At 41.2% G+C, this 26,815-nt stretch overlaps 1 protein-coding gene across 4 annotated transcripts in view; it reads right to left on the reverse strand.

The window, feature by feature from the left end:
- Positions 1-24,382, reverse strand: part of RBBP5 (RB binding protein 5, histone lysine methyltransferase complex subunit) — a 35,935-nt gene extending 11,553 nt beyond the window's left edge. The window contains exons 1-10 of one of the 4 annotated variants that reach the window (XM_001489607.6): positions 24,245-24,382; positions 23,138-23,358; positions 13,884-13,909; positions 12,588-12,760; positions 4,432-4,572; positions 3,240-3,402; positions 1,933-2,042; positions 544-663; positions 302-455; positions 134-205 (exon numbers count right to left, since the gene is read on the reverse strand). In XM_001489607.6, the coding sequence (XP_001489657.2) occupies positions 134-205; positions 302-455; positions 544-663; positions 1,933-2,042; positions 3,240-3,402; positions 4,432-4,572; positions 12,588-12,760; positions 13,884-13,909; positions 23,138-23,156 (978 nt within the window). In that variant the 5' untranslated portion in view covers positions 23,157-23,358; positions 24,245-24,382. Of the gene's footprint in view, positions 1-133; positions 206-301; positions 456-543; positions 664-1,932; positions 2,043-3,239; positions 3,403-4,431; positions 4,573-12,587; positions 12,761-13,883; positions 13,910-23,137; positions 23,359-24,244 lie in introns of those variants that run through there. The other 3 variants (XM_003364926.5, XM_023640388.2, XM_070266542.1) reach the window with 3 other exon arrangements.
- Positions 24,383-26,815: the final 2,433 nt, after the last annotated feature.

Below are 26,815 nucleotides of genomic sequence, written 5' to 3' on the forward strand. Positions count from 1 at the left end.
TATTTAATTAGGTTACAAGAATCACATGCGAAAGAAAGTAAATAAGACAGTTTTTAACTTACTACTTGTAAGGTTATTTAATAAAAAGAAAGGGTATCTAGTTTCAAAGCAATTAAACCAGACAAATACTTACTACTTGATTTTGTGCCCAGATAGATACCACTCCACTAGAAATGGATGCTATGATGGGTCGAACAGGATGCCACTAAATTTAATGAAGGAAAGAAAAATTGGTTCTAAAAATGGATCCAAGATTTTCCTTATTACGGAAGTAATAACAGCAAGCTCTCCTTTTACTCACAGCTACATCCAAGAGGAGCTCCCCTCTCGTCCCGTGGAGAATCTTCACCAGGTTGCCAATGCTCTTCTCCCATATGTACAGGGCATGCTGCCGGGCTGAACCTGCCACTATGTATTCCCCATCCCCCGAGAAACAACATTTCTTCCACGGGGTCCTAATGGACAAAGAAAGCACCCAAGGAGAACCAGGGCTGGAGGCCAGGTCCCAAACTGTCACACATGCCTCCAGGGCGTGACACCTACCTATTCACCAAGTCCTGTAATTTCTGCATGGGCTCAGGCTCTCCGTCTCTTCCACAGGTTAAGATTTCTCTGCCATCGTAAACTCTGATTATTCGATCTGCTGTGTTAATTAAAAAGCAACTACAGAAGGGATAAAAATATCAACAGCAGAGGTCAGAAACCTGTTCTGTTAACATTTTCTATTACTATCTGTTACTTAGAACAGTACCATGAAACAACTAATAACTTGGAGAGAGACTGAGTAAAAATCTAAATAACAGACTAAAATACTTATATATCTACTTGTCATTATCCATGAGAACAGGTTTCATGCTTTCTGCACCCCTGAACCCTTTATGTGCAAACTAATCACCGGTATTTGATTGCGATCCAAGATCTTTAAATTGAAACCAGCTTGCTGAACTCAGGAGCTTACAGTTAAATGTATATAAATATTTTATATTTCTGGTCTGTTTTATACACAATATAGTCCTCTTAATAATAAACTAATTATGTCATTTTAATACGTTCAGCTTTTTACTGTAATGATATTGGAAACAAAATGTAAGTTATTTTACCACCTTCTTACAGACTTCACTGAACAACCTTTTCTCGATTCGAAAGAATTTTGAACACGAATGTCCTCTAAGTATGTATGGGTATTCCTACACGAAACAGGATGACTGTTAGCTCTCTTACTGACAACCTATTTCTTCTTGTTTCTGTTGACATGTCTACCACTAGCTGGGTAACCAAACTCATCAGAAAAACATCTGAAATTAAAAGGGTTTAAAAGGGTAAACAAGTTTTATGTGAGTGAAGTGTATGATCATTTACTATGAGCATTCTGTGACATCATCTGATTAGAATAACAGCTCATCTTTACCTGGAGCTTACCCTGCACCAGGAATGTTGTCTAAGTGCACAGCACTCAGACATCTTTTCCATGAAGACACTGCCTGACACCCTCCAGAGAAAGATGTGGCTGCCAGCTCAATATGGTAAAGTTTATGAACTTCAGAACTGGATACTGACAGTTCCTAATAACTATTTTTTAAGTAAACTTTTTTTTTTTTTTGAGGAAGATTAGCCCTGAGCTAACATCTGCCACTCCCCCTCTTCTTGCTGAGGAAGACTGGCCCTGAGCTAACATCCATGCCCATCTTCCTCTACTTCATATGTGGGATGCCTGACACAGCATGGCTTGACAAGCAGTGCCATGTCTGCACCGGGATCCAAACTGGTGAGCCCCGGGCCACCAAGAAGGTGCTAACTTAACCGCTGTGCCACCGGGCCAGCCCCTGAGTAAACTTTCTTTACAATTTAAGTATAATATACACAAAAACTGACTCAATGTATTTTTGCATTCTACTCACTTTTAAAACTGTCCCCCAAAAGACAAGGTCTCACCTCCCCTTCCGGGCAAATTCTATTGACTTAATGGCTGTGGTATTGCTTGTTCCAGTTGTTACTCTGAAGGAAGCAACGAGATCCTGAGAATCTGTTTTTAGGACCAAAATCTAAAGTTTAAAGGAGAAAAAAAGTAAGTATTCTGATAACTTATAGTAACGAGATCTGGCTTCTGTTTCTAAAACTGAGAAGAGACTGAATAAAAATATCCAGTAAACACCTCTATTCCCATGTATTCAACCTAATTAACCGGGATTGCCTTTTACCTCTTCAAATAAAGGACAGTGCCTTAATCTGTTCTTAAAATATACTATTTAGTGTTATTCACAATAGCCAAAAAGTGGAAGCAACTCATGTATCCATCAACAGATGAACGGTGAACAAAATGTGGTATACACATACAACGGAATATTATTCAGCCTTGAAAAGGAGGGAAATTGTGGCACATGCTGCACATGGACAATCTTGAGGGCATTACATGAGGCAAAATAAGCCGGTTCCAAACGACAAATACTGTATGAGCCCACTCATATGAGATACCTAGAGTAGCCAACTTCATAGAGACAGTACAATGGTTGCCAAGGGCTGGGGGGAAGCAAGGAACAGGAAGTTAGCGTTTAATGGGGACAGAGTTTCAGTTTTGCAAGATGAACAGAGTTCTGGAGATGATGGTTGTGATGGCTGCACAACAATCTCAACGTACTGAATGCCACTGAACCGTATACTTAAGAATGGTTAAGACGGTAAATTTTATGTCGTCTGTTACATGTATTTTACCACAATTAAACAAACTGCCACTTTCTAAAGTTGCCATGAAATTACACTAAACCATGTGCCCCAGTCAAAAAACAAAACAAAATAAAACAAAAAACCAAGGTGCCTAATGGACTACAAACTCTAAGCTTAAAAGGGACCATAAAGTTCCCCAAACCTGACTTCTTACTCCACAACACTGCAGGTTAAGCTGTCCTGAATTACACAATATTTACAGAACTAGGTATCAGACATTTTCATCAGAAGTATTCCATTTTATAATCACTTTCACATTTTATAATTTAGTAATGGCTCTTCATTACCAGCATCCAGTAAAGGCCCTTCCGTCCTTTTCTAGGCCAAATAATCTGACCACTCTAAATCCAAAGAACAGAAATTACGGCATGACAGAAAAACAGGCTACATTTGCCACAGGCAGGAGGCATGCTCAGTCCAGGGACAGAAGAAATTTCAAAGAACTAGTAAGCGTGAAATGAGCCAACCCACAGGATGAGTAAGGTTTATTTCACTAGCCTCTAAGCTTCTAGGCTTACCTTGCCTTTTGCATTTCCTGTATAGATATATTCCCCTCGCCTATCAAAAGATGCAACCACGTTCAGGTCGGAGTCGTCGTCGACCGGCAAGACAACATGCTTGGAATCTGAAAGGGTCAACATGACAGGAGCAGATTTCATGGGACACACGAGAACCTTGTTCCTGTTTAAAAATATGAACAGTACATTGGCTGTTGCTTTGGTATCAGAAGGCTGATTCTCTTGCCCTTTTCCCTGATCCCTATCCACTACCCTCATCACCTCTCCCAGCCCAAGCAAATTTAAAATAGGGAACAAGTCTCAAATCTAAATGTTTAATAATAGGGAAATGACTAAGTAAAGTTATAGGATCCTACCTTGACAAAGTAAAATGGAATCACTAAAAATAAATACAAAGACGTAGCAAACTAGTAAAATATGTATGAAATAAAGTGAAAAGGCAAAAAATTAAAATTATGTAAAAAATACGTATTTATGTACATCTAATATGCATATATGTGCTCTGGGAGCTATAATGCACTATAAAACAAGCTTTATACTCAAAGAAAACTTGACTAAAAGAGAACCCAGAGAAATGAAAAGTTATGTCTGGGTAATGGAATGGTGGGTAACTCATTTTTGTTTGTTTGTTGTTTAAGATTTTATTTTTCCTTTTTCTCCCCAAAGCCCCCCAGTACACAGTTGTGTATTTTCAGTTGTGGCTCCTTCTAGTTGTGGCATGTGGGACGCCGCCTCAACACGGCCTGATGAGCAGTGCCATGTCCACGCCCAGGATCCGAACCAGCGAAACCCTTGGGCCGCCAAAGCAGAGCACACAAACCCAACCACTCAGCCATGGGGCCGGCCCCTCATTTTCTTAAACGTAGTTTTAATATTGAATTATTTCACCCTAGTAAATAAATTCAAATAATCAGGGAGGAAAAAGCCAGGTCCAAGCAGTTATTACACTTATTCCCACTTTTGCCCATTTCTTAATTATTGGCCAGTTTTTAATTATATAACACAATAACACTCTCCTTAAAATCTGTTCAATAGAGCCAACCTAGAGAGAAAGATTATTTTATGTAGAAGGTTTCAAGAGATGTGTGCTTTTGCCTCCTAAAACCTTAAACTGACATTGTCATGAGTCTGGAGCTAATCCATATAGAATGAGACCCCACCCCAGGAAAAAAAGAGCTCAGATTAAACATACTGATCTCTTGGATGATACTGGACTTTTAAGATGGGTGAAGGGAATCGAAACCTCTGGTCGCAGTCCCCTGAAAGAACGTCCCACTGCGACACTATGTTATCAGTGGAAGCACTCACGAGCTTGTGACCATCTCGACTCCAGCTGAGAAGAAAAAAACGGTAACTTAGCACATATTCCAAGTTAAAGTACATAATACAACTTTTATGGATAAAAATGCATAAGTCACACATATTGCCCTAATTGCAAGGGTCAACAATATTTCCTTTTTTACATTCACTCAAATCCACAACAGCTTTCCCAATTAAGCAATAAATAACAGTATTTTCATGACATTTTTGTATCTAGTAACAAAAGCTCTTAACAGCTTAAGATAACACAAGTGGCTCTGTGAAATAAGAGACTCAAACATTTTAGAAGCATCTACAATCAGCTAGCCCTTAAATGAGGATGTAACAAATAATAATTTCTTTTTAGGGGGAGGGGAGGGAGTATCTGAGCTCTCTGAGGTTGTCCCAGAAGTAGCACCATCACAGCGTAAATAAAACAATAAGATAAGCGCCTGTTGCTTAAAGTAATTAAGAAAGGAATTAATTCCTCCTGCTAAGGTACAGCTAAACACCCAGGACATTACATATAAAACAAACACAAAAAGACTCTGAAAGGCATAGAGAAGACAGACTGGCTAGAGACTGCAGGATACAAGGAATGATACAATAATGAGTTCCTTGGATTTTCTTTTTGCCTCATATATCCTGGATAGGGTGATGGAGAAGTCAACAACACAGTAACTCCAATGGGCACACACACAAAAAGCCTCAAGAAGAGTCTACTTCCTCCAGCTGAAAGACCAGGAAAGGGCAGCCCAGAGAGAGAGAAAACTTTTAGACAATCACTCTACTCCAGCAACCACCACACAGAAAAAACTGCAACCCCACCTCCAACCCAGTCGACAAGGTCTAAATGGAGACTCTTGCCCAGTTATAGCAAGGTACCCTTCCCCGCAACTGCACTGGTGTCAGAGAAAGCTCAGTGCGGAGCCAGACTTTCACACCCCCCAGGCAGTAAGGAGGAGCCCCAATGCAGTGTTAGTAGAGGCCACGTGGGGAGTAGAAACAAGGCACTCCTATCCTTCCCTGCCAGGCCAATATCAGCCTAGAAGACCTCGTGGGGAGCCTGAACTTCCAATCCCACCCAGCATAATGAAGCCAAGTGAGAAACTTGGACTTCTAACCCATTTGGCAAAACAAGATAGTGCCCTCCCATCCTCCCTGGTACTTTATCAGGGGAGGTCTGCTAAAAGAGAAGACTTAAGTTCTACAGTCTCAGAACACAACCCCCAAAATGCCCAAGTTCCAACTCAAAATCACGATCAACAAAAAAACCTCAACTTGAATGAGAAAAGACAAGAGATACTAACACAGAGATGACATATTATCTGACAAGGATTTTAATGCAGCCATCATAAAAATGTTTCAATGAGCAATTATGAACATGCTTGAAACAAATGAAAAAAAACAAAAACAAAGTCTCAGCAAAGAAACAGAAGATACAGAGAAGAACAACAAAATGGGAATTTTAGAACCGAAAAATACAATAACTAAAATAAGCTTTATAGATAGGTTCAACAGCCAACAGAGAAGAGGAAAGAATCAGTGAACTGGAAGACAGAAGAATAAAAATTATCCAATCTGAACAACACAGAGAAAACAGGCTGAAAAAATACAGAGAGCCTCAGGGACCTGAGGGACCATAATAAAAGACCTATTATCCATACCACTAGAGTCCTGGAAAGAGAGGAGAGAGAGCGGGGCTGAAAAGTATTTGAAGAAGTAATGGCTGAAATTTTCCCAATTTGGCAAAAGATATAAAACCTAGAGATTCAAGAAGCTGAGGGAACCTCAGACAGGATGAGCTCAAAGAAATCCACTCCAAGACAAAGACAAACTTCAGAAAAACAAAGACAAAGAAAAAGAAAAAATCTTGAAAGCAGCAAGAGAGAACCAACACCTCACCTCTGGGGACAATTCACGTGACAGCAGATTTCTCATCAGAAAACACGGTAGCCAGAGGAAGCGGCACATTTTCAAGTACTTGAAAGAAAAGAACTGTCAGCCCAAATTCTATATCCAGCGGAAACAACCTTCAGGAATAGAGAGGTAAAAGACATTTCCTGCAAGCAGACCTACCCTAAAAGACCTACCCTCAAAGTTGTTCTCTAAACAGAAAGGAAGTGATAAAACGAGGAATCTTAGAACATCAGAAAGAACAATGAAAAAAAGAAAAACATGGGTAAATACCATAGACTTCTTTCTCTTCTTGAGTTTTGACATTTGAAGCAAAAATTCTAACACTGTCGGGCCGGCCCTGTGGCATACTGGTTAAGTTCGGCACACTCCGCTTCAGCAGCCCAGGGTATGGTTCCCAGGCGGACCTACACCACTTGTTGGCAGCCATGCTGTGGCAGCAACCCACATGCAAAGTAGAGGAAGACTGGCACAAACGTTAGCTCAGGGCCACTCTTCCTCAAGTGAAAAGAGGTAGACTGGCAACAGATGTTAGCTCACGGTGAATCCTCCTCAGGGGGGAAAAAATTATAACACTGTCTCATGTGGGTCTCAATGTACAGAGAGGAAATACTTAAGAGAATTACACTATAAACGAAGGTGGGTAAAGGGAGGTGACGCTTCCATACTCCGCTTGAACTGGTAAAGTGTCAACACTAGCAGACTGTGGTAAGTTATGTATATGTAACGTAACACCTAGTAACCGCTAAAAAGCTATACAAAGAAACACCCTCAAAAAGAACCTAAATAGGGGCCGGCCCCGGGACTGAGTGGTTAAGTTCGAGCACTCCGCTTCGGCGGCCCAGGGTTTCACCGGTTCGGATCCTGGGCACACACATGGCACCGCTCATCAGGCCATGCTGAGGTGACGACGTCCCACATGCCACAACTAGAAGGACCCACAGCTAAAGATGTACAACTGTGTACCAGGGGGCTTTGGGGAGAAAAAGGAAAAAAAATTAAATCTTTGAAAATAATAATAATAATAATGACATAGATAAGGGACCGCCCAGTGGCACAGTGGTTAAGTGCACACGTTCCGCTTCAGCAGCGCGGGGTTCGCCGGTTTGGATCCCGGGTGCAGACACGGCACTGCTTGGCAAGCCATGCTGTGGCAGGCGTCCCACATATAAAGTAGAGGAAGATGGGCATGGATGTTAGCTCAGGGCCAGTCTTCCTCAGGAAAAAGAGGAGGATTGGCAGCAGATGTTAGCTCAGGGCTAATTTTCCTCAAAAAAAAAATTTTTTAATTTAAAAATAACAGATAAATCAAAATGGAATTCTAAAAAATGTTCAAGAAAACCACAGGAAAGCAGGAAAAAGAAAACTGAGAAATGACAAACAGAGGAACAAACAAAAAAAGAAACCCCAAACCAGTATTTACCCAAATTTTGCAACAAAGAGGTGTTGCTATTGAGGAACCTGGCAGGCAATTGACCTCCGTGGTTAAGAACACAGGCTCGAGAGCTTATATTCTTATGCTGAAGAACTTACGCTGAAGCCTAGACATTCCCACCTTCCAGCTATGTGATCTGAGGCAAATTATATAACCTTTCTGAGCTTCAATTTCCTCACCTACAACATGGGACTAACAACAGTATCGACCCCCAGAAGACTGCTGAGAGGATTAAGATTAATACATATAAAATTCTTAGCCCAATGCCTGGGACATAACAAGTGCTCAGAAAACATCAAAAATTATGTGTATCAGAGACAAGATAAATGTATTCTCAGACTCAGGACTTGAGAGACAGAGGCAGCAGGGGTAAAACGAGGACGTGAACACAGAGGGATTAAGTTCAAGTCTGCATACGAAAGGACTCTGCCGCCTCTCCCACCAGCTCTAGAACACATGCTGTCATCTTACCCTCACAAAGGCAATCAGAAGATCCTTCTAGAGAATGTAAACCTAAAAAAGAAGAGGCCTACAGATGCTGTAACTTGAGGAATCACAAGAAAAAAGCCAGCCAGCCACCCAATTTCAGTGGCAGATGGGAGGGAGAGAGCATAAACTCACATACTGTACACCATAATGGCAAGTCCATGGATAATTTCTGAAATTAACAAACCAAGAAAAAGTAACAGACACGTTATTTAGAAATATGAAGGTGAATATAAGAAACACACAAAACGAATGGAAGTACACTGGGAGCGGGACAATATCGGGAGTAGGGAGAGACAAGGGACACCTTTTGCTGCCGTTTTTCTAAGTCTTTTAGCACAATTTGATTATAGAACAAAATGTTAGTCATGATTCCATTTTTTCTTTAAACCCTTTTGTACTATAATCTTTTTCTTTCACAGCAAGCACGTATTTCCATTATAATAGAGGGAAATCTAATTTTAAAAATTAACTTATAAACAGAGGTGAAAACTAAGAGGGCTTCTCCCATTAAAAAAATATATATATTTTTCAATTCAAAATTCCATAAGCTCAAGAATTAAAGATTACTGTACTTCCTCCATCTGACAGTTTTGTTTCTTTCCAAAAGACAGATGGATCCCTATTAAGTGTTAAAGTCTCAGAGACTTGAAGATCAGTTAGTTCTACCTATGGCCCCATCTATTCAACCAGTGCTGAATGGCTTCTGCAGCATCCCCGAGAAGAGGGCAGAAAGTCCAAGCAGGGACAGTCCCACTGATCAGTTCCTTCCTGGGCAGTCTGTCCCATCCCCGGGCACCTCTGCTTGGGAACTTTTCTCTACCCTAAGCTAATACTTGTTTCCCTATAACTTCTGTTCAGTACCCACCAGTCCTCTGCTTCTCCTTGGGCCAATTTTTCTGTCTTGCACATGTCAGCACATTTCAGTTAAAGACCACTATCACGCCTACCTAAAAGTTCTCTTGGTGAAACTTTCTTAGTCCCTAATATGTTCAAATATTATATGACAATTAAAATAAGTTATATTTTAAATGACTGAATCAAAGAAAAACATAAAATGCATGTTAACTACTGATCATAACTGTGACGTATATAAATATATGTACCAAAAATTACAGAAGAATTATCTTGCATATGTACTATAGAATACTACATATATAGATACACACACATATCTATTTAAAATGAGACACACAGGGGCTGGCCCAGTGGCGTAGCGGTTAATTTCACACTTTGGTGGCCTGAGGTTCGCTGGTTTGGATCCCGGGCACAGACCTATGCACTGCTTATCAAACCATACTGTGGCAGGCATCCCACATAAAGTAGAGGAAGATGGGCACGGTTGTTAGCTCAGGGCCAATCTTCCTCAAAAAAACAAAAGTAAAAACAAAACAAAATAAAATAATAAAATAAAATAAGAGAGAGATATACATATATCTCAATAGAGAAAAATATCCACTATATATTAAGTAGAAAAGCAAGATACAGAACAAAATACACAGCATGTCTCCATTTTTTAAAGAACATACACACGGATATGTGCATGTACTTTTTTATATGTGTAGAGAAAAGGACATAGATACATCTTACAGAAAAAAGATATAGTCCATACTCGGGCTTTCATTTTTCTACTTTATATACTCATATGTTGTTTGAATTTTTTTTTAGTAATCAAGTTTTGTGATAAAAAGTTAAAAAACGTTGGAGGGAGAGGGAGAAAATCTCTTCACTGTTCAGATCCTATGACCTAGTAATAAGACACTTTTGGAAGTGGACTCTAACGAAACATCACAGATCAAGCACCTACCAGGCATCTCCACTAAGATACCTGCATTCATGCAACCAGGATCTCCATGCCTACTAGACACGGGGTGCAATGCTAGAAGCTGGGAATACAGCAGCAAAATGGCAGACAGACAAGGTTCGTGTATCACAGCACTTATCCTCTTCCAGGGCAGAGATTAATAAAACAAGTAATTGCACTAAAATATAAGGAGACGTGCACCCATGACCTCAAGCTCACCATTTCCCCTCAAATCTTATAATGGTATCTTCAACCAAGCCAGAAACCTGAGGATCATCTCAACATCTATACTTCACTCCCACCCCTTTATCTAATTAAAGACGAGGACCTCTTATTCCTACCATTTCTCCTATCTGTACCACTCAGCTCCATTCCCACTTCAAGTATCCTTCTCAACTCCAGCCTAGACCACTGCAATTCTTCTCTTATCAGTCACTGTCCCCTTCTATCTCTCTTCTACATGCTGTTCTAGAGATCTTTCTAAAATACAACGCTCATCATGTCACTTTCCTTCCTAAAATCTTTTAATGGCTTCACAGTACCTACAAGGTGAGGTTCACATCCACAGTGTGGCACACAATGTTCTCCATGAGGCTCTCAGCTTACCTTGGCTGTTGCCGTATCGCACCTCTCATACCACAATCCGCTATCCTGAACTACCTGCAGGTCCTCATCTTACCACGCTTGCTTCAAGCCGACATGCCTTTACCTGCGCAGTGCTCTCTGCTTGGAACAAAACTGGCAAATACTCATTTTGCAAGTTTCAAGTTAGAAATTACCTGATCTTCGAAGCCTTCCCTGATGACCATTCTCCTCTAGTATAATTGATTATTTCCTCCTTCAGACTTTCACCTCCACTAAATCTCAAATGTAGTTCTTGTATAGGACCTATAAAGCTTCAGTATATGTACCTGTATGCACACACACCTCCCTCTACTAATCAAGAATTTCCCCTTATTTGTTTCATGTCTCCAATGCCTAACACAGTACCTAGTACATAACTCATGTTCAATGTTTGCTGAATGAATAAATACGAGAAAAACTTTATGCACAAAGACATTCGCTAAATATTATGTAGCAGAGAAACAAAAAATTACTAAGTAAATTATGGTTTATCTATCAGAAGATATATAGCAATAAAAAAAGTTTTTAAAGGCTATGCAAGCAAGAAAATTTCTGGACAGTGTTAAGGAGGTAAAAAGCAAAATATAAAATAGAAGATAGCACAATTATGAACTCTGTTTTAAAAACTGTATATCAAAATATATCAAAATATTTATAATTTCTTGGTAATATAGTAGTAACATCTGGGTGGTGGGACTATGGCAGACAGTAGTGCTTCTTTCTACTTTGCTGTATTTTCCATAATTTTCTAAATGATTCTATATTATTTTATAATAAAAATATATGTATATTTTTTAACAGTTCTCAAATTAGATTGTAATAATGGTTGCACAACTCTGCAAATATATAATAAAACCAGTGAATTGTACACAGAGCGAATTTTATAGTATATGATTTATATATATCTTAATAAAGTTGTTAAAAATATACTTATCTTTTTACATCTTCATTGTAAGACCACAACAATAAAAAAGAAGTGAAATGCAAAGGAGCTGGAAGAGACCCAGAAGACCATTCAGGCTGGTGCTCTCACTCTGCACATTAGAGAAAAGCTTTGGCCAAAGCTGCCGGTTCATCAGCGGCCCAACCTAGCCTGGGATTCAGGCCCCTCCCAATCCAGGGCTTTACAGTACCACTGCTGGTTCTACTTACACAAAAGGAAAGATGTTACAGTTTAATAAATCAAGATCTGATGAGGTGCTGTTTTTGGCCCCAAGTTCATTTAAAAGAAGTACTGCTCCAAAATAAAATTTTCTGAAGCAAATAGGGTAGTCTTAGAGAGTAAGAGAGAAATCCCTGGGACTCTATATTACACCAGATTTCAGCTCCATATATTTAACAGAAAGCCTTAATAACTATAATTCAGTGAAGGAAGAAGCATGCCTGTGATCACTGCTGGATAAAACTGCTGGAATTCAAGAATCTAGACAAAGCTGGACCAGATGTCTTCCCAGCTTCCCTCCTAACCAAAAGTTTTATTTTAAATGAAAGGTCAATACCACAAATATTACTACAGCTGCAATCTGTAAATATCTCATTTCAGTACTGTTCTCAGACACAGCCTGATATAGATCCATATTACACCGAATTTCTCTCCACAAAGGTGCTTCAAGGACAGCATGGGTTCAAGGTCCACCTAAGCTATGAGAAATTGTATTACTAATGGCTAAATATTTAAAACTCTAAATATTAAAGTATCTATAATCAGATTGGCAATTACACAGTTACCATTAATCCCTCTAATTTAACTCATATTAAATACATTAATATTAAAATTACTTACCATAAAGAACAGACTGGATGGATGTGTGCACTAATTATTTTAGCAATGCCTCTTGTCAAGAAATCCCAGATGACAATTCGGCCATCATTACAGCCAACTGCAAGCAGTGTGCCCCACCTGTTAAAGGTGCAAGTCAGGGCCATGCTGATACAATCCAAAGTTCCATCAGCTTCCTAAAGATTAAAGCAAACACAGAAATATAGACAATAATGCCAGGTATCCAAATTACTTCTTAGAGGTTCTCTACCATCTATGATACTCATCTTGAATTTAAATTATGATGTATCATATACCAAAATAATCTACGTGTCTTCTTATACATATTAAACTAGCCAAAATGAAGAGATATTTATAAAAGCTAATAGAATTTTTGGAAACAGATGTGATCAATCCCTGACATCACCACTGTAACTTTGTACACACACTCTGGAGAGCAATTAGGTAAAAGATAACAAGATTCACTATAAGAGTCATCCTATTGACCCAGTAATCATAGTTCTTGGAATTTATTCCAGGAAAAATTATTTAAAACAAAAACCCTGGAACAGCCTATATGAGTAACATTAGGAGAGTCAAATAAATTATTTTATATTAATATCAAACCATTTAAAACAACTATAATGACTACACTGATACATATTGCAAGTATTACAAAATATTTTTACATTTAAAAAAGTAAAGCAGGGGCCGGGCCCGTGGCCAAGTGGTTAAGTTCGCCTGCTCTGATTCAGAGGCCCAGGGTTTCGCTGGTTCCAATCCTGGGCACGGACATGGCACCGCTCATCAGGCCACGGTGGTACAGCGTCCCACATGCCACAACTAGAAGGACCCACAACTAGAATATACAACTATGTACTGGGCGGCTTTGGGGAGAAGAGGAAAATAAATAAATAAATAAATAAATAAATAAGTAAAATGGTAAAATCTTTAAAAAAAAAAGTGAAGCATAGTTTTAACATACATACTAATTACTACTACGTGAAAACACTGATCAAAACTAGAAAAGCACACAGGGAAAAAACCTACGTAAAGGCGATGGTACTATTTGTGAAAAACCCTACAATCAAAGTCTTGTTTTAATTTAAAGGGAAATGAATTGTAAGATTTACAACATTATGGTGAGATTTCCAGCCAATATTGCCTATCTCTCTCTTCCCCTGCTCAAAATTAAACATTTAGTTCCTTCTGTTGTGCAAAAGGGGGGAAAAAAAAAAGGATCCAAATGCATTTTCCACTCGAATACAAAAGCTAGTGAGTTACCACGTTCCTAAAATGACAACAATACTATACTCTTACCTCTGGATAATTCTGCCCAAAGGACTCTGCAACAAAGCAAAGAAAGAGAGTTGATGGAACACGTGCAACATACCAGGGATCCTACAGCTCATGAATGGTGGAGAGCAGTGGTCTGCAAAGTGTGGACGGGGGAACTGACACCCTTTCAGGGACTCCACGAGGTCACACCTATTTTCATTATCATACCAAGATGGTATTTGCATTTTTACTCTCCTTATCTGATAAGTTACAGGTGAGTTCTCCTGAGGCTATATGACCTGTGAGGTTCCAACAGAGACTGGTGATGTTGCAGGAAGAGATGTAAGAATGTGCCGACTTCTATTTAGGCAAACATGAAAAAGATTTGTAAAAACGTAAAACAATACCACTCTTCTCAGTCAATGTCTTTTGTTTTAGAATAGTTATTTTTCATAAAAATGTTATTTATATAAACATGTAATGGAGTTACTATGGTTATTTTTATAACAAACTTTTAAAAATTGAATCAGTCCAATTATCTAAGTCCCAACTACTCTCTAAAACCTTATTAACAGCAGCCAACCAGCAGTGATCATTCTCCTTCCTAATAGCTTTTTTTTTGCCGAGGAAGATTTGCCCTGAGTTAACACCTGTGCCAATCTTCCTCTTGCTCTATGTGAGCCACTGCCACAGCACGGCCACCGACAGACAAGTGGTGGAAGGTCCACGCCCGGGAACCAAACCTGGGCCACCAAAGCAGAGTGTACTGAACTTAACCACTAGGCCACTGGGGCTGGCCCCCTAATAATAGCTTTTAGGTTGTAACATAATCTGGTAGTTGGTTAAACACATAATTCTCTGTATTAATTTCTTAAGCAAACAACATTTTGCTATCAACATCCCCAAATGCTTTTCCTATATTAAATTTGATATCTACAGCTTAGTAATAAACATTTCAAGCTATAGATGATCGTATGATGATACTCTCTGCTTGTCAGAGTTTGATTTCAGCAGCAGCACCATCTTGGTCAGTATTTATGCGTCTTATTACCTAAATACCTTATTACAGTGGTTTCTAAACTATACTCTGAGAACCACAGGTCCAAGAAAGCTGTTCTACATTTAGGGTGTTAAATAAGATTTCGTTTAAAAAAGTCTACTGCTTTAAAAAAAAGTCTGAATACCAGTTTTATTATAGTTTGTCCTTCATGAAAATTAATAGAAAACTAAATAGTGAAAACATTAAAACTAACTAATCAAAAAAACAGAAGCCCTACAGTTAAGAAAACTAAAACAAAGATGAAGCTAAAGGTAAATAATTGCCAAAAAAGGTAAGTATCTTGATTTATCTAATGTGTACCACACTTATGGTGGCTGACTGCATTCAGTTATGAAAGAAAAGAATGAAATGAAGTGCTGAAACCAGATCAAGCTAGTTTTTGAAAGAAATCTTTTTAAAGTTACTAAAGTAATACATGTAAGTAATACAGAAATGTATCATTAAAAAATCAAAGAGCCAGCCCTGCTGGCCTAGCAGTTAAAGTTCGATGCGCTCTGCTTTGGTGGCCCGAGTTCAGTTCCCAGGCACAGAACCACAGCACTCATCTGTCAGTAGCCATGCTGTGGTGGCAGCTCACAAAGCAGAACTAGAAGAATTTACAACTATAAACAACTACGTACTGGGTCTTTGGGGATGAGGGGGCAAGGAACAAAAAAGAGCAAGATTGGCAACAGATATTAGCTTAGGGCAAATCTTCCTCTGCAAAAAAAAAAAAACTTTAAAAAAATGATAATTTCCTCCCTGCAACCCACTCACCAAGCTAAAAGTTTCCATATATTTCTATATGCTTATACAAACATGTATTTAAGGTTTAATTTGTTTCTTAAATAAAATACTACACATATTATTATGTGATTTGCTCTTTAGGAATATATCCTACCCATCTTTCCAAAGCAGTAATATAGATCTATATTCACATGGTTGCGAAACAAAAAAAAGGAGTGTTTATTCAAAAATTAAAAACAAAACAAACAAAAAACCCACAGCCTAACAATATAAAGTACTCAGAAAAGGGCAGAGTGTGACTTGCTGTACTGACAGAAAGGAAAACCACACACAAGAATCCAGAATCCAGGGACCCTTCCAATGTGTGATAAGCCCCCCAACACAGATTACCCCTAATTCTGTACTTTTGTTTTATGTTTTGGGGTGGGTTTCTTTTTTTTTTTTCTTTTTTTGAGGGTCACCTTGGTTGACAAGACTACAATACGGAGTTTAAAGGAGCACAAAGAGAAAGTGACATATAAGAAAGACCAAGCTAGTTTGGGGTACTCTGGTTGAAGGGCCTGCATGAGAATGCTGTCAAACAGGGTTATGGGGCACAAGGCCATTTCTTTAGAGAGTGTTCAAAACCACTTTTACATGCTCCATCCTCCTACCATCTACCATTTTGTGTTACAATTAGATTACTTAAGAGAAAAAAAAAAGATGCCCAAACATATGAATGCCAAAGAGATTTAACTTCATAACACGCTTGATAATTGAAAAAGCATGAATGACTTTCATAACAAAATACACATTTCCGAAACTGATTACAGAAGAAAAATCCCTGACTGGACCAATGAATAAAGAACACACCGAAAGGCCGGTAAAGACGTACCATTCAAAAAAATAAAAAGGCAGGAGGATCACATGATTTTGTGAACAATTTCTCCTAAATCTCAAGCAGTAAATAGATACTACGTTATTCAAGCTATTTCTGAGCAGAAAAAAATATATATTAGTCTCTTATAAAGCCAACATAACCGATACCAAAACCTGATAGAGACAGTACAAAAAAGGAAACAAGAGTCCCCTTCACTTAAGAACATAAATGGTTCATGATATTTCATCTTTAGATTCTGCAGACTTGAAACGTAATTTCTAGCAGCATATACAACTATAAGCAAATTCTAAACACAAAGAATCTGGAGTTTGTTACTCTAGCATACAAGAAGGCACTATGACATAGCAGAAAAGAAAAAAGGAACACGATGAGGGCAAGACCACTCCAAATACCTTCACAGCACAGTGCATTCCAATGCACCTCAGTTAGAACGTTTAAAAGCCATATAATCCTACCAGTAGATGCTGAAAAAACATCTCCTAAAACTCAATAACCATTTTTAATAAAAGGAATAGAAGACTACAATAAAGATAAAACTATTTACCAAAAACACAATTATTTCAAAAGGTGAAATATTACAACCATTTCAATTCATATCAGCAACAAGAAAGGGATATATCACCATCATTAGTTAGTATTATCTTGGAAGTTCCAGCCCATGGAAAGAAAATGAAATAACTGGTTTAAATGTTGAATATGAGGAGATAAAACTACTTCTCTTTTGCTGATGTCACTGAAAATCTAGAAAACAGAAAATGAACAAGACTCTAATAAGAAAACTACCCAAATTAATAAGAAAATACTGGTAAGCTGGTTTGATATAAGAAAAATATTCAAACATTAATAGCTTTTCTTTACATTAGCAATTAGTATACAGAAATGGAAATGAAGGGGAAAACTCCATTCACAACAACCACAAACATATAAAATATTTAAGGAAAAAAGGTAATAAGGAAGACATAGGACATGTATGGAGAGAACTATGAAGTCTTTGTTAAGGCCATAAAATCTGAACAAATGAAAAGACAATCTGCATTCTGGGATTGGAAAGCTTAATGGCTTTCTCCAAAAATTAATACATTTTATGCAATTCCAGACAGATTAAAGATAAATGTAAAAAACAAAATTTTCTAAATGTACTGTAAGGCCACTGATATATGATAAAGGTGGCATTTCAATTTAATGGGGAATTTATTTAATATATGGGGATAGACAACTGACTATCCATCTGGAAGAGAAAAAAGTTACAATTCCTCTTCCATATCACATATAAAAATAAATTCAGGTAAATTAAAAATTTTGCGGGGGGGGGGGGTAAGGAAGATTGGCTCTGAGCTACAAATCTACTTTGTATGAGGGATGCAACCACAGCATGGCTTGATGAGCAGTGTGTAGGTCAACACCGGGGGTCTGAACCCGCGAACCCCAGGCTGCCGAAGTAGAGTGCACAAACTTAACCGCTGCACCACTGGGCCAGCCCCTAAATTAATATTTTTAAAAAACAGAAATCTAGCAGACCATATGTGTGATGTAGGGAGTAGAAGACCTCAACCATATGAGGAAACCCAAAAAAAAGGGAAATGCATTTGATTACATGAAAATTACAACATTCTGCATGGCAAAAGTTCTGATAAACAGATTCAGAAAAAACTGCAAAGCAAAGCAGATGACTGGTAAGAGTTGACACATATATTATAAAGCAAGCTTACACATCGATAAGAAAAAAACACCAAAGAGAAAAAGACAAAGAATCTGAGTAAACAAGTCACAGAACAACATCAGATGGCGTCTCAGGAAAATAGTCAAACTCAGGTGTCGCCAGAGAAACGTAAATCAAAACAAAAATTACATGCCACTGGCATCCATCACACAGGAAAATGTCGAGAGACACAACATCTACTGCTGAGGGGAAGATGGGCAAAGGGATGTTTTTAGGGGCCGGCCCCATGGCCCCTGAAGAGTGGTATAGGTCTGGGCCCGGGATCCAAACCTGTGAATCCGGACTGCACAAGCGGAGTGCGACAAACTTAAGCACTAGGTCACAGGGCAGTTCAGCACAGAATGGCTCAGAGCTAATCTTCCTCAGCCAAAAAAAAAGCCTCTCAAAGGGAAGGGGGCGATGAACGAAAGGGGTAAAGGGACATATAAGTAGTTGGCAGATAAAAGTTAGGCTACTGTGGTGAGCATGACACAGTCTAGACAGAAACTGATAAATAATAATGCACACCTGATATTACGCAATGTAATAAACCAATATGACCTCAATAAAATAACTGGGGGAAAAAAAACCTCTAGAATCTTGCCCAAACATGACCTCAAAGTTACTAGTCTGTGATTTGCAAAACACACCTGCCCTTTATTTAAAGTCAAAATTTGCCCACCTCCTTTCTTGCAGCATGTCCTCCTTTCTCTGCCCAAATCTCAGACCACCAACAGTTCTTTCACTTGCAAGCTCCCTCAGGGCCAAGGAATGTAATTCAGCCAAGAGAAGGGAGCTAAGTGACCTGCCTTTTTAAAATCTCTACCCACTGAGGGCTTTTCTTGGCAACAACCAATGTTCACTTCATTTGCTCCATCCAAGAAAAATCCTTTTTCCCAGAGAAGGCAAAAGAAAAATAAAAAGTTACACATTACACTACCCCTTTGTTTATAAAGTCCACAGTAGGCACACAACAGATACGTGCCGGTTGTTGAATGAACAATTTTAGTATTACACCACCAGCCCAAGCAGCAAACTCCTCTGCTCTTCACACCCCCATGTGAAACACCCTTTCTAGTTGCCTCGGGTTTACACTCCTGGCCTTCAATCACACTAGCTTTCCGGACACTGTTCTTAAAAGCCAGTGCCACCCTCACGTGCTCACACACCTTTCTGGACTGAGGCTGGACCGCTTTCAGCGCAATCAGACCGGCTTCTTCAGGTGCCGCCTCCTTTTTTCCTCTTAGGATGCTTTCTCCAAAATGCCTTTTAGTTTTCCCAGGCCTTTCCAGCTTTCTTCCTCCCAGTCTCAAGACGGAATAATGTCTATTCTCTAAATTGCTAAACATCCACCTCCTTAAAGACTTGATTATCATGAGTTCTAAAATTTCATGGACCTTCTCTCCCAATGGTCCTATTATTTTCTACTTGCCAGCCAATCCCTCCCTTTTGTAACAGTTAGGTCCAGAGTAGAAGTTTCCATTCTGTTCTGCTTCCGCGATCTAACAGGTGATGACAATTAGTGGCATTTCTTTTAGAGAAATACAACTTGTGGCTGTCTAGATAACAGACCCCACCCCGCCCCAATCTGATGCCATCACCACCATAATTACTACATGTCCTTGGCTCCAGTCTTGCCTCCCTCATCAAATCCTTCACAAAGCTGCCACTGCCAACTTTCTAAGCCTAAAAACTCATCATGCCATTCACTTGCTTAAAAATCGCCCTTGCTAAACAATACACTAAACTCCTCAGTGTAACTTTAAGAAACAACTTCAATCTGGCCCCAATCAGTGTTTCCCATTTTCTTGGGCTAACCCCCACCAGCACGCAACGCAGACCCTCACCCAACTCAGCCCAAGCACCAGACGCAGACCGCCAACCACTTCCTGAGCATCCCGCACATTCGCGCCTCAGAACGTTTGCCCTGCTGGCCTCCACACTGGTAATTACCTTCTCCAGCCTGTCCCTCCAGAAAAATCCTACTCCATCTTTCCAGACAAGCGTAAACGCCAGTTCCTCTGTAAAACCATCCTCAAATTCTGCTGCCACCCCACCGCCAACAGTGCAGAATTAACTGCTCTGCGGCTGGATTCTCATAATGCATTCATTTACCATGTTCCATATTACACACAATCACTAGCTTACACTTCTCCACCTAGTTCTATGCATTTATCAAGGGCAAAGGCTGTAGCTTATTTCAATGTTTTTCACACAGCAAGACTCAATTCACCGTAAATGGCTAAGTCAATTTAGTGAGCCACAACCAGTTTTTTAGTAGATTAGAAGATATGAGAGGACACTGAACATAACCAGGATTAAGCATAATTTCAAGAAACTTAGTTACATGTGTATGTATATATAACAGATTGTGAGAGAAAATATATTTCTTACTGTGAGTTGTGGTAGAAATAAGTTTGAAAAACTTACTTCCCTTTGTATCTCCAGTACATACCACCTGATACACAGCAAGTGCTCAAAATGTGGGTGCAGAAGTAAAATTAGTATCTTGAGTGTCCACATTAGTAACACGTGATCACGTCTTTCCTTGATCTAGCCAGATCCCCTTTAGTGTGCTCCCACAATCACATCACTTCTGTTCCTTTCTCCTTTTTATTTGCAGTCATTAACTTTCTCGCTCTAAAACCCAGAGTCATTTCCATCAAACATATATCTTTTGGACAGAGCATTCTTTTAAATTGTCTAACCTTCCAATGCTAAATGCTCCTTCCTAAGTTTCACCTTCATGAATCCTCTGTATCATTTCAAAAAAAACCTTTCCCGTGACTCTGCCATCTCTTTTAAGGTACTACCCTATCACCTTTGCTCCATCCTTAAGTTTTTAAAAGAAGGATCAACCATTTGCCTCCATGTCATCTCCCGCACCTTCCTAAAATCACTGTAACCTGGCTTTGCTCAAGTTGCTGAGGGTCCCAGGTGCCTAAGGACTAAACAGAGCAGCCCTGTCTCAGCTCTCAACCTCCCATGCTCCACAACTCGCTTCTGTGGAAGACGCCACACCAACCTACATTCCCCTCGACCTCTACGTGCAAAAACATACGGAAAGCACCTGAAAATATGCCTAGCTGATAGGAAGTACCATACAACTGTTAGTTTATTTATTATCATTTATTTCTCTTCTTATCTTCTAAACATAGGTAATTGTCCAAGATTCTGTCCTCAGTAGTTTTCTTTTCTGCCCCTCCTACTTTCTCCCTTGGTCTTGTTCTCTACACATAAGGTTTCAATTAGCCCACCTGCAGGATTACAAATCTCTCTCCTAAATCCAAACCTAGCTCCTAAACCCCAGATCCACACTCAACATATCCAACACTGTCTGTTCCCAATGTCCTTAAATATCCGTTAGCAATAACATTACTGGCTGCCATCATTCTGCACTTCACTATTCCTCACCACCAGCACCCCCCCACCACCGCCGCCCCAGGCAACAATTCTCAAATTCTGTCAACTCTCCCTCCTCAATGTCTTTTCATTCCATTTCCTAGCTCAGGCCTTCTTTATCACTCATGTGCTCTAGCCCTCCACAATGGTTTCACACTCTCCAAGACTCCACTATACATTGCTGTCAGATGAATCTTTAAAAAAATCATAGCTCTGACTGAGTTACTTACCAGGTCAAAACAATCCAACGGATCTGCCTTACTTTCCTTAAAAAGCACAAACTTCTCAGTTGTGGCATTCAAGAGACGCCACAAAACAGAAGGCACCAACCCGTCTCTTGGCCTTCTCTTTATTCATAGTACCCACAACAGGGCCAAGCAAGAAAATTCTTCAGGTCTTCTCTCACTGATGTCTTAGCTCAAACATATTCCTAACGAGCATTCTAACTCCATATCTTCATATTTCACTCTGTCAATTTTTTACCAATCTTAAGTGTCCACTCAAAACTCAAACTCCTCTACAGGTTTTTTTTGTTCCTGATTACCTTTTTCTTCCCCTGTCCCAAAGATATTCACTTTCTCTTCTAATATTCTTAGCACTTGGTAACAGCTCTTAAAGGCCGACCTACATTCTGCAATATATTATGGCTATTTACATAACCACTTTAACTCAGCTGAACAAAAAATTCCTTAAAGGTAAAGACCATTTCCTAAATAATCCTGTAGCCCTTTGGACAGCAGTACATCTTCTGAATTATTTTTAAGAGAATCGTACCATTAAATACAGCAAGTCGTCTAGGAGTTCTGGAAAACCTCAGACATCCCTAGGCTACCATGCTAAATACCTAATGAAACCCTAGAAGAAAAGAACTCCAGTTTTTAAACAAGCCGGGTAAGGGGTAAGGAGGAAATGACTTCGAGGGTAACAAAAGGCAACTGCTTCTGTAGTTCACACTTTGGTGTTCCATACAGCGTCCCTGGTAGTTAAGGACCTTAAATAGGAAGTCAAGATAACCGGACTCCAGTGCCAACTACACCATTTACTTCCTCAGTGCCTTCAAGTCACTACCCTCTGAGCCATATCTGTTCAATAAAGGACTTCTATTAGATCTCCCAGTGCCCCTCCTTAGGCATCCTGGGTCTCTAGAAAAAGACTGTGCCTGTCCAGGCACCCAGCCCTGACAAGTCTTCAAAGCTTCCCCTCAAGCCTCACTTCCCCCGATTCCTTCCCCAATAACTCTGGTCCTGCCCGCTCTGGCTACCTCAGCACCCGTGATCCCTGTAATCAAAGCCAAGTCACAAACTGTCCCTATCACTCCACAACTGACCTGAAAAGGGCCTCGAGAAAGGCACTGCATTCTGCTCGGGCAGAAGCTGGGCTTCCTCCTGCCGCGGCCGCCCCGCATCGAGCGCCCGACGACCCACCGCAGAACGGCGTCCCCGAGGCTGCAGCCCGCGTCCCCGCCCGCCCGGGCGCCCTCCTTCCCAGGACCGAAGGGTTCTCTAGGACGCAGCCACCGCCCTCCTCACCCAGCAGCTCGAGGTTCATCCCTGAGGACTCTGGCCGCCTGGTCTCGGCTCCAGCAACGACGCCTGCTCCCCCGCCCGCTTCCCAGACCTGCGTCTCAGCGCGGGGCGCCGCGGCAGCCAGGCGCAAGCTCCGGAGACTTTCTGGGTGAGAAGACCCCGTCACTTCCGCTCTCTTCCCCCGCCTTCCTTGTTCATTTCACGTGGGCTGTCCATACATATGCCTAACCAAAAAGAAGAACAAACGCTCTCGGAATCATTTAATTGTGGTATTTTTTAAGGAATAAAAATCATACCATCACTAAGTTCCTTAAAAAGTGCAGATGTTTGAGGCTGTTTTCTCCCAGATCATGTAAGTGAGGCAGAAAGTTCAGGCATATACTTAGACTACTAGTCCTTGCTATGTTGTGTGTTCATCGGCATTGGCCCGGCGGGAGGCACCAGATCACGCAGGAAAGGTTCCGGGCAAGTCCGACCGAAGTCGGGGAGGCGGTGCCTGTGTTCGCGCGTGGAGCGCGGCGTGATCGTGGGGCGCGTGCGCGCCCCGGGTGCAGGCTGGCTACTGTCTGTCTCGGTCTCGTGAAAATTCCTCCACACGCGCAAAGAGGGGCTGCTGACCCACAGACGTGCGCCCGCCTCCCGAATGCTTCTGGGCGCGCCGCGTCGGCCGGGGCGCGGAAAACGCGTGGGAGCGCGGGAGGGCGCCCGGGGGCGGCCGGGTTTGCGTGGCGGGTCTCTGGGCGTCGCGGCCGACGTCCGGCTGGGTGCCCGCGCGTGCAGCCTGAGAGCCCGCCTCGCGCTCCGCTCCCGCCGGCTTCGCCCTGGCGGCGTCTCGCCCCCCCGTGCCTGCGCCCGGGGCCGGCGCCTGGACCCCCCCGTGCCTGCGCCCGGGGCCGGCGCCTCGACCCCCCCGTGCCTGCGCCCGGAGCCGGCGCCTCGTCCCCCCCCACCCCCCCCCGGTGCCTGCGCCCGGGGCCGGCGCCTCGACCCCCCCGTGCCTGCGCCCGGGGCCGGCGCCTCGCCCCCCCCCCCCCAACCCCCCGGTGCCTGCGCCCGGGGCCGGCGCCTCGACCCCCCCGGTGCCTGCGCTCCCTTCGGTGGTGATCGTACTTAGGGGTTACCGTGACGCTTAAACAAGTCAACGCATAGGAAGCCCTCAGACAGCAAGCGCCAGAGATCTTAGCTGTTATTCATAATTCACTTTCCCCTAAATTATCTCGCCTCGTTGAAGCCATTAGGGTGGATATCAGCCCCCTTTGAAAATACGCAACTGAGGCTCAGAGATACTAGGCCCTTTGCATTCCTTCACGAGTCCAAAACATTGCCGAAATGTCCAAAATACCTACCACCAACAATGGTGACTCGCGTAGTCATTCCTTATCACTTCTCTCAAATTCTGCCAATTGGATAAGTGCAAAAATGTCATTGTTACATTTATTTTGTAATGAGGGTTAACTACCTTTCGCATGGATACGTGTATTTTTCTCTTCTGTGAGGTGGCCTATTCATATCCTTTGCCTATTTTTTGGATGGAATATTCATCTTGTAGGACTTTTAAGCAAGGCATAATATGATCGATTGATGTTTACAAAGAGAACAAGGACAGTGGAGAGGAAGGAGTGATTCAGGGAGATGAGGAAGACCTGACTGAAAGCCACGTTGAGGGAAAAGAAGGCAGCACGTTCCCGAGACGGCCGGGACTTCGGAAGGCATCGGCGACCGGGTTTCTAGTTTGGGGGGCGCGGTTTGCCGGGTCAGAGAATGCAGAAAAAAGAACAGCCTTGGCAAGGTAGATGGAAAATCCAGATTGGGACACTTTAAGGAGCCTGTGAGAAATTCAAGTGATCAGATAGACTTGCAGTTCAAAGAAGAGATCTAGGCTAAAGATCTCTGTATTTCATCGATTCTAATATGCACATTTTAAAATCTCTGAAATAAGGATGTATCTTACATTTGATTATATCTCGTAGTTTATTTAGCAGTGGGGTTTTTTTTCTTAGTGCTAAGAATAACTAAGATAACTGTCTTACAACTCATGGTGTCTTTGATTTGATGAAAAAGAGGATAATTGGTGGACTTTGCTTTACAAGTGTTAGCTGGAGCTTATTAATACTTCGAACTACAAAGGAAGACGCCCAGATTTGTGTGTTGAAGGGGAGAAAAGGAAATTTAATATTCTTCCTTCTTGGCCTGAAGCAACTTGTACCTGTCATTCAGACTCTATGAGAAAGAAGAAATTGTTTCTTAGCTAGGCTGAACTTCCATCTCATTAAAAACTTTTACATATCCTCCCTAAATTAGGCCAGCTGGTACTTACCTCTCCTCCAGGTTAAAGTCAGGAATTCTATGAGCGGAGCACCTCCCAGTCAGCCAGGATGAGCGGTGGCAGCTGGCTCAAATCACAGGGAATGTGGTTGGGGCGAGGAGGTGGTAATATTTCAAGAATTTAACCCGGTGGTTCTCAATCTTAGCTGCACATTGGAGTTTCTGGGGCATTTCAAAATAATTCAGGTGCCTGAGTCCTACACGTGGAGATTCTGCATTAATAGTTAAAAGCTCCTTGGTGATTCTAATGTGCAGACAAGGTTGAGAACCACTACTGTAGTGCAAGGCTGGGGGTGCACCCAAATTCTTGGCCTAGGCGGGAAGTGAAGACTTTCTCAGAAAGTGTACTCTTTACCACAGTTCATGCTCATTGTCAGAGAGGACAAAGGTAGTTACAGCTAAGACAGAAAACATCATAGAAACAACATCAACACAGCTCTGAGTTCCCTGGAGAGAAGGATTGGAAGGTAAGAAAGATAGAACATCTGTGACGTTCACTTGAAGATACACCTCCAACAATGGAAAGATACACATGCACAAGTACACACACAGTGTTGTTTGTAACTGCAAAATATTGGCATTTAAAGATTTCATTTTTCCTTTTTCTCCCCAAAGCCCCCCAGTACACAGTTGTATATTTTTAGTTGTGGGTCCTTCTAGTTGTGGCATGTGGGACGCCACCTCAGCATGGCCTGATGAGCGGTGCCATGTCCGTGCCCAGGATTGGAACCAGCGAAACCCTGGGGCACCGAAGTAGAGCATGCGAACTTAACCACTCGGCCACGGGGCTGGCCCCACTGCAAAATATTGGAAACAATTTAAGTGTTCATACACTTATGGTACGTTACACAATGGCATACTCAGCAGCTATAAAAAATGAGGAAGAACTCTGTGAATTGATACAAAGAGGTTGCCAAGACATACTGCTCAGTCAAAATTGCAAAGTGCAAAAGATTTATCTGTAGAATGCTGCCCTAAGAAAGAAGGGAATATAAGAAAACATACTGCATCTGCCCATTTGTGCAAAAGAAATACAGGAAAGACAAATCAGAAACTAAGGAGATTGGTAAACTATAGGGGATAGGTGGGAAAAGGATGGAAAAAGGGGTAGATAAGAGTGGGGTAGCAGGGATGAGGAGGCAGTGATGCTCAAGGTATATTTTTGTATAGCACTGACTCTTAGAACCATAGTAGTGTTTCACATACTCAAAAAATAACTAAAATCAACTAGGATATGGGGAGAACCCAAATGGAATAAAAAAACATCTAACAGATGAACCTATATAACTACACTTAAGAGAATGAGAAGAAAAGAACTAACATACAGGGGCTGGGCCCGTGGCCGAGTGGTTAAGT

The sequence above is a fragment of the Equus caballus genome, chromosome 5 (genome assembly GCF_041296265.1).
Source record: "Equus caballus isolate H_3958 breed thoroughbred chromosome 5, TB-T2T, whole genome shotgun sequence".
NCBI lineage: Eukaryota > Metazoa > Chordata > Mammalia > Perissodactyla > Equidae > Equus > Equus caballus.